Source organism: Leucoraja erinacea, chromosome 17, assembly GCF_028641065.1.
Source record: "Leucoraja erinacea ecotype New England chromosome 17, Leri_hhj_1, whole genome shotgun sequence".
Classification (NCBI taxonomy): domain Eukaryota; kingdom Metazoa; phylum Chordata; class Chondrichthyes; order Rajiformes; family Rajidae; genus Leucoraja; species Leucoraja erinaceus.
Genome location: NC_073393.1, coordinates 36,593,303 through 36,606,334, shown reverse-complemented (window position 1 = coordinate 36,606,334; position 13,032 = coordinate 36,593,303). Strand labels below are relative to the sequence as shown.

At 39.3% G+C, this 13,032-nt stretch overlaps 1 protein-coding gene across 1 annotated transcript in view; it reads right to left on the bottom strand.

Annotated features, from left to right (window-relative positions):
• Window positions 1–13,032, bottom strand: part of LOC129705407 (putative leucine-rich repeat-containing protein DDB_G0290503) — a 558,220-nt gene that overhangs the window by 302,861 nt on the left and 242,327 nt on the right. The window contains exons 10-13 of the mRNA XM_055648958.1: window positions 7,738–7,821; window positions 7,292–7,438; window positions 2,653–2,736; window positions 1,506–1,718 (exon numbers count right to left, since the gene is read on the bottom strand). Coding sequence (XP_055504933.1) covers window positions 1,506–1,718; window positions 2,653–2,736; window positions 7,292–7,438; window positions 7,738–7,821 — 528 coding nt within the window. The remainder of the gene's footprint in view (window positions 1–1,505; window positions 1,719–2,652; window positions 2,737–7,291; window positions 7,439–7,737; window positions 7,822–13,032) is intronic.

Below are 13,032 nucleotides of genomic sequence, written 5' to 3'. Positions count from 1 at the left end.
TCACCCGTTTCTCACTCCCCTCCATTGAGTCTGTCCAAAGCAAGCGTTGTCTGCGAAGGGCGCGCAGCATCGTCAAGGACTTCTCTCACCCCAGCCACAGTCTGTTTACCCTCCTACCATCCGGGAGGCGCTACAGGTCTCTCCGTTGCCGGACGGGCAGGTCCAGGAACAGCTTCTTCCCTGCGGCTGTTACATTACTTAACTCTGTACCTCGGTGATTGCCAGTCACCCCCCCGACACTCCTTCCCACAGAAAAATCGCACTACTACGACTGTATGTACGTATATATATTTATTGCTCATATTCTATGTTCGCTCTTCTGGGGAGATGCCAACTGCATTTCATTGTCTCTGTACTGTACACTGCACAATGACAATAAAGTATGAATCTGAATCTGAATCTGAATCACAGGCATGAAAGTCCAGGGTGCACTGATGGGTGCTCTGCAGCTCACACTAGGAAACATCTCCAATTCCTTTGCATTAATAGAGGGATGTATTGTCCAAGATACCAGAGACAATTTCTCGGTTCTTCAAAGCAATGCCACGGGATCTTTTACTTCTATCTGAAACGGGGATATATACTGGGGAAAGCTATTTTGAAGAGGCTATTTATGAGGGACTGCAAGATCGAAGTGCTGCTGTTGAGGTCAAAGCAAGCTATGGTGAGGAGATTGAGCAGTGCCCAGGTAAGATCTTTATTCTTCACATTCTTAGAAGGGGTTAGAGATAAAGGATATGGAAGTTAGGTTGTGATGTGGTCCAACTGTGGTCGTGAGCAGAACTCCAGAATAGTATGTGGGCAAATAGCTTTTGTGTAGATGGGTAAAAATATTGGCATGAATGTGGAGGGCTGCAAGGCACAACTCTATGACTATGTTCAATCCCGCTTCAGGACTCAAAAGTTCACAATTTCTGGTAATCTGCCATTCCAGTGTGTAGCATTGCATTTTCAGCATTCACTTCCCCACAGCCACCTCGCCTTCACCTGCTGATATTTCAGATTTAATTCATTTTTTTCTCAAGGTAAACTTTTACCATCATTTCTCATTGGTACCACCACCATCTTCATTCTATCTCTCCATTCCTTCTCTGAAGATAGGCACAAAATGCTGGAGTAACTCAGCAGGACAGGCAGCATCTCTGGAGAAAAGGAATGGGTGACGTTTCGGGTCGAGACCCTTTTTCAGACCGGCATTAGTTCATTCCTTCTCTGACACATTTTCACCCTTTTTACTCTCCACCCCTCTTATTTTCAATTTAAAACAGTGTTATATTTCCAAGTTTTCCTGCTCTGTTGGAAAGTCTTTAGCTTCCAATATTAACAGTTTTCTCTCCACAGATGTTGCCTGCATTGCTGACTGTTTCTGCCATTTTATTGTTTTTTCCATATTTCCAGTTGTCTACTTTTGGATTTTAACATAAGCAGGTACTGTTGTTTTTATGACTGCCAGATCTCAAATGCAAACATCCTTATCAAAATTAATAAAGCACTACATCTCTCACCGATTGGTTGGCGTCCTGCACTTGTAAACGCAGATTGTGTATGGTCTTTTCTCTTTCCCTGAGCTCTGTCTGTGTTTCTGACAATCTCTCCTCAAGCTCTTCTCTTGTGGATGCCAATTCTTTGGATCTTTGTGCTGCCTCAGCAGCTAAGGCTGATTTAGCATTTTGGGAACTCAGCTTAAGATCCTGAATAATAGCAGTGAGCTTGGCAATCTGTAGGAAAAAACAAAGGTGATAGGATAATGAATGGTAGAAGAAAGTTACATTATTCCTATTTAAAATAAAATGTACTCTGTTATGTTTCATTTAGTCTATTAGTTCTATTGGACATCAGTTATTTCAAGTAAAACAGCTTCATTCTAGCAGCTGAAGGTAAAATTAACCTATAAAGCTAATGAGCTAGTGTACAACATCTATTTGATTTGTTATATAAAAATCAACCTTTGCAGGTCACTTCATCGAACTACATATGCAGTCTACAAAAAGGAATTCTGCAATGAACAGAAATTTGTTCAAAGAGCAGATACCTCTGGATAACAATGAAGGTTTCTGAGATCATGTGGATGTTATAAAGTATGGAAAATAGATCATGAGGACAAAAACTACCGAATGCACATCCAGTCGAATATGTTGAATTTGAAGAAATTTACAAGGGAGATAGAATGCATTAAAAGCATGTAAGCCAGTTGAAGTAACAGGTATTCTGCAATATATTCTGGTAAAAGGAGCAGCAACTCATAGTAAATCAGCATTACAGAATTTGGAAAGATTGTCCAAAACATTTTTTTTTTTGGACAATCTTTTGAATAAAACATCTCCTGATAGATAGTTCAGAAAAATCTAAACAATACGATGGACGTAAAATTCATAAAAGCTTGCATAAATTCAGCTTGTTCATTTAGTGACACACAACGACAACAGAAAATATTTTCATCAGTAACCTCTAACAAAGAAACAAGGCTCTAAGGGAAGCGAGAATATTCTATGAGAGCAATTCATGACCAACTAAGTTATAGGTGACTTGTAAATTCTACAAGTTTTATGATCCAAAATACTGCAACAAATTATAATGTAAATGATAATGCTAATTGTACTGCAGATGTGCAAGATCAATGAGAGGATTTTTTTGTTGTTCAGAAACACTTACCTCAGTTTTCTGTTCCAATCTACAAGCCTTGAGTGCCTCGTTCTCATCTTCAACCTGACCAAGATATTCCTTGAGCTCTGTAAACTAGAAATAATAAACCAAAATTGATCCCTCGGGGAAAATCTGCTTCATATCCATTTCTAAAAAGAGACAACTTTTTCTTTTCCTCCCCAATGATCTATTCCCAAATTATTTAAACGGTCTCCTTCTTTCGTGACCATCATCTATGTTTCAAATGTTCGGCCGGGCTCTTGCACAGTGGACAACCTTTCCATTTGCCACCGCTAGATCTTCCAGGCAGCATTGTTCACCAAGAAGTGAGCATCTTATGCCCCTGTCCCACTTAGGAAACCTGAACGGAAACCTCTGGAGACTTTGCGCCCCACCCAAGGTTTCCGTGCGGTTTCCGGAGGTTGCAGGTGGTTGCCGGAGGTTGCAGGTAGTGGAAGCAGGAAGGGAGACTGACAAAAACCTCCGGGAACCGCACTGAAACCTTGGGTGGGGTGCAGAGTCTCCAGAGGTTTCCGTTCAGGTTTCCTAAGTGGGATAGGGACATTAGTCAGTGTGGCAGAGATTGTACAGGGTATGTCCAATAATTAATTTAAAAACTTGACAATCAAATTTAATTTCCGATGACAAACTTAACTCACTGATAATGTTGTCTAAGCACATTACAAACCCAACACATACCACACCCAATGTTCCTCTCCAGACCTGCAGAGGTTATTCCTAAAGGTAGCCCAACACACGTTTCTTTCATTTCTCTTAGATGTTGCAAAGTGGTGTAATAAACTTTACAGTGAAAGTCACAAGGTCCTACAGTAACTTTGCAGGTCATGCATCATCTCTGGAGGAAATGGAACAGTGATGTTTTGGGTCGGGATCCTTCTTCAGACTGATTGAGGTAGGGGTGAGAAAGTGGGAAAGGGGGAAGGGACAAAGCCTGGCATAGATGGAAACCTGTTAAGGGGGTGGGGGGGGGGGGGGGGGGGGCTTAAAAGACAGGGGGTTGTTCAAAAGACCGGGGATTAAATTTCAAAAAGTGTGAGATGAGGAGAAAAGGATGAACAATGAGTAAAATGAGAACCCGGAGTGTTGATTATTGTTGAAAACGGATGGGGAAAGGAGGAAATGGGTGTGCATGTAGGTGGGGTACAGGGAAGGGGGGAGGTGGGGTGAGGGAGAAGGAGTTACCTAAAATTGGAGAATTCCATATTCATACCATTGGATTGGCCTCCTGAGCTTTAGGTTGGCTAGTGAAAAAAATGATTTCACTCAATAAACGTTAAAGGGCCTGTCCCACTTTTTAGGCGAGTGCAAGAGACTCTGCACTCGCTTGATGATCGCCGCATAGTCGCCAGAGACCACATGTTCGTTGGTGGTCTCTGGTGAGTCTTTCATGGTCGCGAGGAGTTCCCGCATTCTGGGAACTAGTATGGCCTCAGTATGGTCGCAGCAAATTTTTCAACATGTTGAAAAATTTGCTGTGACCAAAAACTGATTGCCATGGAGAAAATCGATAATCCTGTAGTCGTAGGTGTAGTTGTAGTGGAGTTGCCATGTAGTTATGGGTAGTCGAGGTAGTTGTAGGTAGTTTTAGTTAATCGTCTTTGCTGATCGGGCATTTTCATTGTCTCATTGGGGAAAAAAACGTAAATGCTAGTCACACTTCACAGTTGTGTATTTCTGGCTTGTTAAACGTTGTCTGGCCTCTTAAAAAGTGTCTCCACCCCTTCTCCCCTCCTTTAAAGGACTTACCGTACGCTGTGCTAGCCGTCTTAACCTTCCTGTTCATCACGGTGTGTGTCTGTATCACTTTGGCTTTGCACCATGTGAGTTTCAGACAACGCTCCCCCACTTTCCCTTGTCCCCATCTTGGCGATGTGTGTGTGTGTGTGTGTGTGTGTGTGTGTGTGTGTGTGTGTGTGTGTGTGTGGTGTGTGTGTGTGTGTGTGTGTGTGTGTGTGTGTGTGTGTGTGTGTGTGTGTGTGTGTGTGTGTGTGTGTGTGTGTGTGTGTGTGTGTGTGTGTGTGTGTGTGTGTGTGTGTGTGTGTGTGTGTGTGTGTGTGTGTGTGTGTGTGTGTGTGTGTGTGTGTGTGTGTGTGTGTGTGTGTGTGTTCCATTCTGCCACTCGCTGTTCCAGTTCCCGGTCTTTCAGGCGAGTGCCACGAACTTGACAGTCGCCGGCAGTCCGCTGAAAAATCGCTCAAGTGGGACAGGCCCTTTATACATTAACTGAGAGTAATTTAATATTAAGCTATTCTCAAAAGCAAACAGGCATTCGACATTGTTATACTGAATGATGGAAATGGTGCCTTTTATCCAACAAATCTGTGTGCAGTTCTAGTTGCCCCATTACAGGAAAGATGTGGAGGCTTTGGAGAGGGTGCAGAGTAGGTTTGCCAGAATGCTGCCTGGATTAGAGGGTTTCAGCTACAGGCAGAGATTGGATAGACTTAGATTGTTTTCTCTGGAACATCAGAGGTTGATGGGAGACCTGATAGAAGTATTTAAAATTATGAGAGGCATAGATAGGGTAGGAAGTCAGAACCTTTTTCCCCATAGTGGAAATGTCCAACCCCAGAGGGGTTGGTGCGAGGGGGAAAGTTTAATGGAGATGTGCGGGGCAAGTTTATTTTACACATAGAGTGGTGGGGACCTAGAACACACTCCCAGTGGTGGAGGTGGAGGCAGATATGATAGTGGTGTTCACGAGGCTTTTGGATTACCACATGAAAGTGCAGGGAATCGAGGAATATGGATCATGGACAGGCAGCTGAGATCTGCTTAACCACTGTAAACATAAATATTCGGCATAAACATTGTGGGCCGAAGGGCCTTTCCTGGGCTGTATTGTTCTGTTTATAATGAAATATACAGCAATCGCGATTCATTCTACTCTTGCACCTTGCATTCAATGTTATACCCGCTTGCTGCTTGTATCAAGTTTACCAAATTTATTTCCCTTTGATTAAAAATGAAATTCATTCAGGTAACCTTATGTGCCCAAAACAGTCTGGAACAGTCTGGATCATTAAAACGGTATAAAAATCAACTGTAATTGTGCAACTCAACTGAGGAAAAAACACTTTCTTCAAACAACAGAAACAATTAGATTTATAGAGTAACTACACCTAAATCATTGATCTTATTGTAGTGCACTGAACTGTCTGTGCATATTCAATTGTTTCAAATTTATATTAAAATGAAATGGCAATTAAAGATATAAAACACTTCTATTGCATATTACTGAGCAAGTAACTTCTAACAAAATGCTTTCAACACCAGAAGTAGCATTTGTTTATTAACTATGCCAAACAACTAAACCATTGCAACTTGTGTAATAAATAGTTACACATAATCTAATTTCTGCGAATTATATACTCTTGTGGAAATTAAGAACTTCATAACAAAAGCTGCCTTGTGCAACTGAAAGACTCATTTAGAATTTTCAGAGCAATCAATGTGGTAACTCAATTGCCGCCTCAGTTCATGGACAATTAGGGATGGACAATAAATGCTGGCCTTGCTAGGAAAATCCACATACCGTGAACGTACCAATAAAAAGATAGATGTGCAATCTCACGATTTAACATAAACTTCTTCATATTTATAGTATGTAGCATTATCTAAATATCAGCCAATTTCCATGTAAACTGTACTCTTCTGGTGGCCTCAATATTCAAAATGCCTGGGTTAATATCCAAGAAAGAAAAAGAGACTCCCTCCATTTTTTAAACGATCTGCACAGATAATGAGGCTTTCACTATTCTCAATGGAAAATGAACCAAAATTATCTTGACAAATCATCAGATCTTCATAATAGGGGGCTATAAAAATGTAAATTATGGCTGGCCCTTGCAACATATGAAGGAGAGGATGGCTATACTTGAGGATATTTCTCAGAAAGCATACTTCCACTTTAAGGAGCACTTATAAAAAATTATGCAAAGAAACATAGGTAGTTAAGCAGAGCGTGTGATACAAAACCATAACAGATTCACATATTCAGCACATTAAAACAAAAATGAATTTAAATTGAGAGATTTATTCTTAAAAATAACATAGGAAGCACTGATTAAAGGAAAGGCCTGTCATTCTAACTCATTTTAGTTTTATTTGGCATTGTAAATTTAGACAAATAATCAATAATCTTCTGCATAGATGGAAACCTGTGTTTTTTGCATTGCTCAGGAATTCGTCGACAAAGGTTCAATAAACGCTAGTTAAAATGCATCATGTTGGATAAACCATTGGCTGCAGCATTTTTATTTGAATCACCTGAAATTCAATATTTTCTAATTCTGTACACTTCCCTCATCTCAGGTAAACAAATAATTTAAATTCTGAAATATAACTATAATGTGTAATTTTTAAATATCTATTTATAGCAATTTTCACCATTTAAAATAAAAATAATATATTGCCATACTCATAACCCTGTTTGTTACCCCACCTACTCCCATCCCCTAAAAACAAAAGGTGTGCATGTTTTCCACTGAAACAGACGTCTGGTCCAAATTAATTTAGGCATATAACAGCAATAAAAACAGCTAAAGCAGAGCTGAATATATTTTATGCACAATCAAATTATTTTGCAGATTAAGGCCTGAAGCCTAATAATATTGTAAATATATACCTGTTTTTGGACCTCTTTGTGTAGCTTCTTGGTGGTCTCCAGCTCCTCTTTCAGCTGTTGCAGGGAGCTCTGCTTTTGTTCCAGTTTAGCTTCTCCTTCTCTTAGCTCTGCCTGAAGATGGTAAATCCTTCTTTCCTGTACATCCAACTATCAATCCGCACACAAAATACACATATTACATTTGTGCTACATTCTTCTATCGCAGTCCTAGACGATATTAAAAAAGTCTGAATGAAATCTTGGTCGAATCACAACATATAGCATAGGGAGCCTGTGCTTAAGTCTTCAGAAAGCCAATATGGTGGCACTGAGCAGCTAAGCCAATACTATTGATGTCCCTTGCAGTCCAGATTCAAATCAGCCTAATCCATTTAGCTTCACGCAATACATTTCTGTGTAACAAATCATTTGCTATAGAATTAAAACAATAAAAATATTCAAGGTACCTCAGCTGTTAGCTCATCCCTCTTCTCTTGTAAAAGAAGGACCTCTTTACGGAGATGTAGGATCGTACCATCACGCCGTTCCAGCTGGAAAAGAGTTTACATTTCAAGAAAGAATCCACGATTGTCAACCAATGAGCAATTAGCAAGACAAGACAAGATATTGATTTGCTAAGAAAACCAGTGCTGCAGCCATACAGCTAAGCAAGGTCCCATTTCCCCAGCTCCGCATTGAAAGGTAACTCTTCATTACCATCTGCCCTTTATTGATCACTGTTAAGTATCACAAAACCTGACTGAATCCATAAAATTGAGCAGGGGGTTAAAGAAAGCAAGTCAATGCCCTTTTCACCTTCACTTAAGTGAGGAATAAAAGAACAAATCTCTCTGATAAAAGAAATTAAAATATCTGTTGGAAGATTTTCACTGAACCACATTCAGAATGTCTTTTCCCATAAAAAATAAATCAACACAAATCAAAATAACATTAAAACAAAAGTGAAATTTACAAAATGACAACATTCATCATCATTATTATTAAGCATTGTTTTGGCCTTTCTTTATAATCGATTTACATGCTCAATTTGCACAATATAAGCTTGATAAATAAATGGACAAGTTAATGAATACAAAAAGTAATTAATAAACTAGATGAATATTAAATTGAGTTCAGAATCAGAGCTGTGCGGAAGACTGGTGCAGAATTAAAAATCAATTAAAGAGCATGTGACATACTACAAACAGAGAATTATCTGAAAACATGATAAACAGTTAATAATTTGGAATCCTTTAAAACAAAAATGTTACTTGCACAAATCATTTTTATTCAATCCTGATCAGAAATAATAACTGACGAATATAAAAAAATCACCATTAACTGATATTACTTAAAATCATCTATACAAGATACAAGGTAATTAGCGAACACTGATGTTGTAAAAAATCTGTTTAATAATGATAATATTTTTAAAGAAATTCAAGATTAAAATCGAATTAAAATGCTAATTAGAATACTTTGATGGTCCATAAGATCTTATTTTGTTCTTGATTCTTATGGTATCAAAAATCCATGGTTTATTGCCCATTGAATTGCTGTATAATCCTGGGAGGATCAACTATGATGACTGCACTGCCATGCCACAAGTTGATGATCATCTCCAAATGTTACAGCTGGTCCTGTACTTCAAGATTCAATTTAACATACCTATTTATGATGTTAGGTGATTATATTATAGGGATTAAAAACAAACTAACTGGCTGTTAACTGAATAGCAGAGTGCTGACACCAAGAACGTTCTTATAATATATTTAACATTAATTCTAAATTCATCTTTGCATATCGCATAATAATAATTGTTACCTCGTCAAATCCTCCTATAGAAACTTTTCAGAGTTATGGGCCTGTCCCACTTGGCGATTTTTTTGGCAACTGCCGGCATTCGTCATAGTCGTAGCAGGTTGCCGAAAAACTGGTGACAACCTACGTCATCCTACGACAGCACCTACGACAGTAGAAGTCAAGCTACGTTCATTGGCGTCAAACCGACTGTCGCCGAAAAATGTTCAACATGTTGAAAATTTAGCGGCTACGACTTTTTGCGCGACTGAGGAGACTACTCCCGGCGATCACCGGCGAACATGTGGCGACAAACTAGTCGCCTGTAGTTGCCTAAAAAATCGGCGAAGTGGGACAGGCAGATTACACAATTGAAATGTTTATTCAGTATTTTTAGATTTGTAGATTAGTAGAAATCTGCAGAACAGTTTCTACCCTAAATAAAATCTACCTCATGTTATTATAAATTCACCTTAATCCCAGTTTACTGCTGATGGCTCTATTTTGATTTGGAAGTGAATTTTTGCAAACACAGGTACGTTAAAAATTGCACATTAGGAACAAAGTGCAAGAATACAAAAACATTTCATGCCAGATTGAATCTTGAACCTCAGTTTCAACTGCAAAACTTGCAATCAATGATGCTTAGGTTTGGCACTGTCTACCATTGTAGGTGTTGATTGCAATATTCATCTTCTTCAGCTGTATTTGGTGGTGAGAAATTCACAAAGGGAGAGGCAACAACCAGTATTCCAAGACAATTACAACATTGTCATTCCAACAATCAACCAGTCATCAAGATATCTGTTGTCATTTTTCATTATCATCTGGAAGCACATTTTATAGTAATAGTAGCCTATTTAGACCTAAATCAACAACAATTATTTCATTTGATGGTTATAACACAGAGGTTAAGTCACAGGTTTGGTATCCTAACTTAGACCATTCATCTGGAGACTAGAATTTGAAGCCACCACAACCAATGGGGAATTCATATTAAAATATTTTAGGAATAAATAAAGCCCCTGTCCCACTTAGGTTTTGGTCACTCTCCCTAATAGTCGAAAGTGGTTTCCGCGTAATCGAGGCTTCTTCTATGTTCCCGCGATTATTTCAACAAATTCAAAACCGGCTTCGACTAAAAATAGGTTGCCGTTTGGTCGAAGCTAGTGGAGTGGGGTCGCTATTTACTTACAGGCAGTCAAAGGCAATCTCCTTCGCTGACCAGTACCAGCTGACCTCATCTCCCTGCTACCTTCAGGTAGAAGGTACAGGAGCCTGAAGACTGCAACAACTAGGTTCAGGAATAGCTACTTCCCCACAGCCATCAGGCTATTAAACCTGGCTCGGACAAAACTGTGATTATTAATAACCACTTTCTGTATTTGCACTTTATCAATTTATTTATTCATGTGTATATATATTTATATCATGGTATATGGACACATTTATCTGTTTTGTAGTAAATGCCTACTATTTTCTGTGTGCTTAAGCAAAGCAAGAATTTCATTGTCCTATACAGGGACACATGACAATAAACTCACTTGAACTTGAACTTGAGTATTTTGATTGGCTCATAGGATCCTTGGTTTTCAGGACCTAGAAGATCCTCCTGAAGGTAAAATGCCCGCTAACTTTATTAAACTTCTTAAAACTGTCTCCACTCCTTCTCCCCCCCCCCCTTCTCTCTCCTTCTCTCCCCTTCTCCCCCCTTCTCTCTCCCCATCTCCCCATATCTGTCCTTCTCTCCCCTTCTCTCCCCTTCTCTCTCTCCCTCTGTGGCAGCCGTTTACCTTCCTCTTCATCGCGCAGACAGCGCTCCTCCGCTGTCCCTGGCCCCCACCTTCGCGATGTGTTTGTGTGTGTGTGTGTGCGCGGTCGGTAGCAAAGATCCTGTAGGATCTTTGGTCAGTAGATGCAACTCTCGCTTCCGTGGAGGCTTTCCAGGCGAGTGACCAAAACCTCTGGTGACTCATGGAAACCTTGGGTCACCAGAGGTTTCCATTTAGGTTTCCTAAGTGGGACAGGGGCATAACTTAGACCATTGATATGGAGACTAGAATTTGAACCCACCATAACCAATGGGGAATTCATATTTAAATATTTTAGGAATAAAATGATAGGGTCAATAATGATGACCATCAAATTTCCAGACATTTGGACAAAGCTGTATAGTTAATCAATGTCCTTCACGGAATAATTTGTTTTCTGGATAACCTGTGACTGCAAACATAAAGCAACATGGCTGACTCTTTAACTGTTCTCTGAAGTGGCTTTGTAAGCTACCAAATCGAGTGACAATAAATACCATCCTAACCGCAATGTCCTATAAATGAATGGAAAGAAAAATCAGAAATCAATGAATAAATTCTACCGGGTGTGTGATGCTTTATACACTCATAACAGGCTTCTGGATGTTAACTTATTATCCTCCATGTTTATGATATGTTTCGTTTAATTTAGAGATACAGCGCGGAAACAGGCCCTTCGGCCCACCGAGCTCGCACTGACCAGCAATCCCCACACATTAACACTATTCTACACACACAAGGGACAATTTACACATGCACCAAGCCAATTAATCTACAAATCTGTACGTCTTTGGAGTGTGGGAGGCATCTGAAGATCATGGAGAAAACTCACATAGGTCATGGGGAAAACATACAAACTCTGTACAGACAGCACCCGTAGATGGGATCGAATCCGGGTCTCCTGCGCTGCAACTCTACCACTGCGCCACCGTGCCGCCCTTATGCTTATGCACTGAAGCTGCTAGTTGCACATGAGTGATGCTAATTGGCATAATTTTCTGAATCCATTGGGAAATATGTTCGTTCACATTAAGTAGCAATGTTACAACATTTTGAGATTTTAAAAATCAAGTCTGCAATTGATCACATCAGATAAAGCATAAAAAGAAGTTTAATTTGACACCTAATTCACTTTCATATCTCAAGTATTTAAAAAGTTATGGCCATTTCATACTCGGAAATTAGCATCTTGTTCCCTATTGATTTTCTATGGACATAACAAAAAAGCTGTGATCGTGGACAGTCAAAAGCCCATAACTTTCTTAAAAATTAAGAGAACTGAATGAAATTTTCAGTTATCATAGATTGAAACATTCTGAAACAAATATAAATCAATCTTACTTGGATGACCTGAAATTAAAGCATATAATTAGTTAGTTACCCAATTGGAGCTAATTTCAAACTTCAATTACTATATCTAAACATCTATCTATTTCTTAATAAATGATTACCATTTTTAAATAGCCTAAGTGTCCAAATAATATTCACAAATAATTCACAATAAAACATGATTTTTAAATCTCATTTACATTAACATAGGCCAAATGGAAGGAATTTAGTGTTCAATTGCTGTAAATTAAAGTAAATTTAAATCAGTTTTCTAGTGGGTTCCTGTGAATGCGCTGGTTTAGAACGTTCACATTGCGCTAGATTTGTACCCTCAAATGCCCAGAAAAATACTGCGGGATATAATGGGCCCAAAATTAGCTACTCGCAACATTAAACTTTGTATAAAGGGATCTTAAGAAGCCCTTTTTAATGTAAAAATAAACAGCCTACCTTCTGTTGTCTGCTGTATGAGACCCTGCCGGTTGCCGGTGGTCGCGGGTTTAGAGGTTAATTTTTAAACTACTACAACAATTATATAAAGCCTTTAAAACTAATAATAGCTAAAGCGACGGAATATTCCAGCGATTTTCCGTTAATAATTAACTAGGCTGAACATCCTCGATTGGAACAGCCTAGGGAAAATCGCGTTTTAAACCCGCCCCCTCTAAACGGCGCCAAAATCGCGCACACCCGCAGCGACAGATTTTCAGCGACACTTCAGGTACGCTTTGCAACATACCTACATTAAGGCAACAGAATATGGATCGGGTGACCAATTTTTCAGGGGAACTTCATTCAGTCCACAAAGCTAATTCTAAGCCT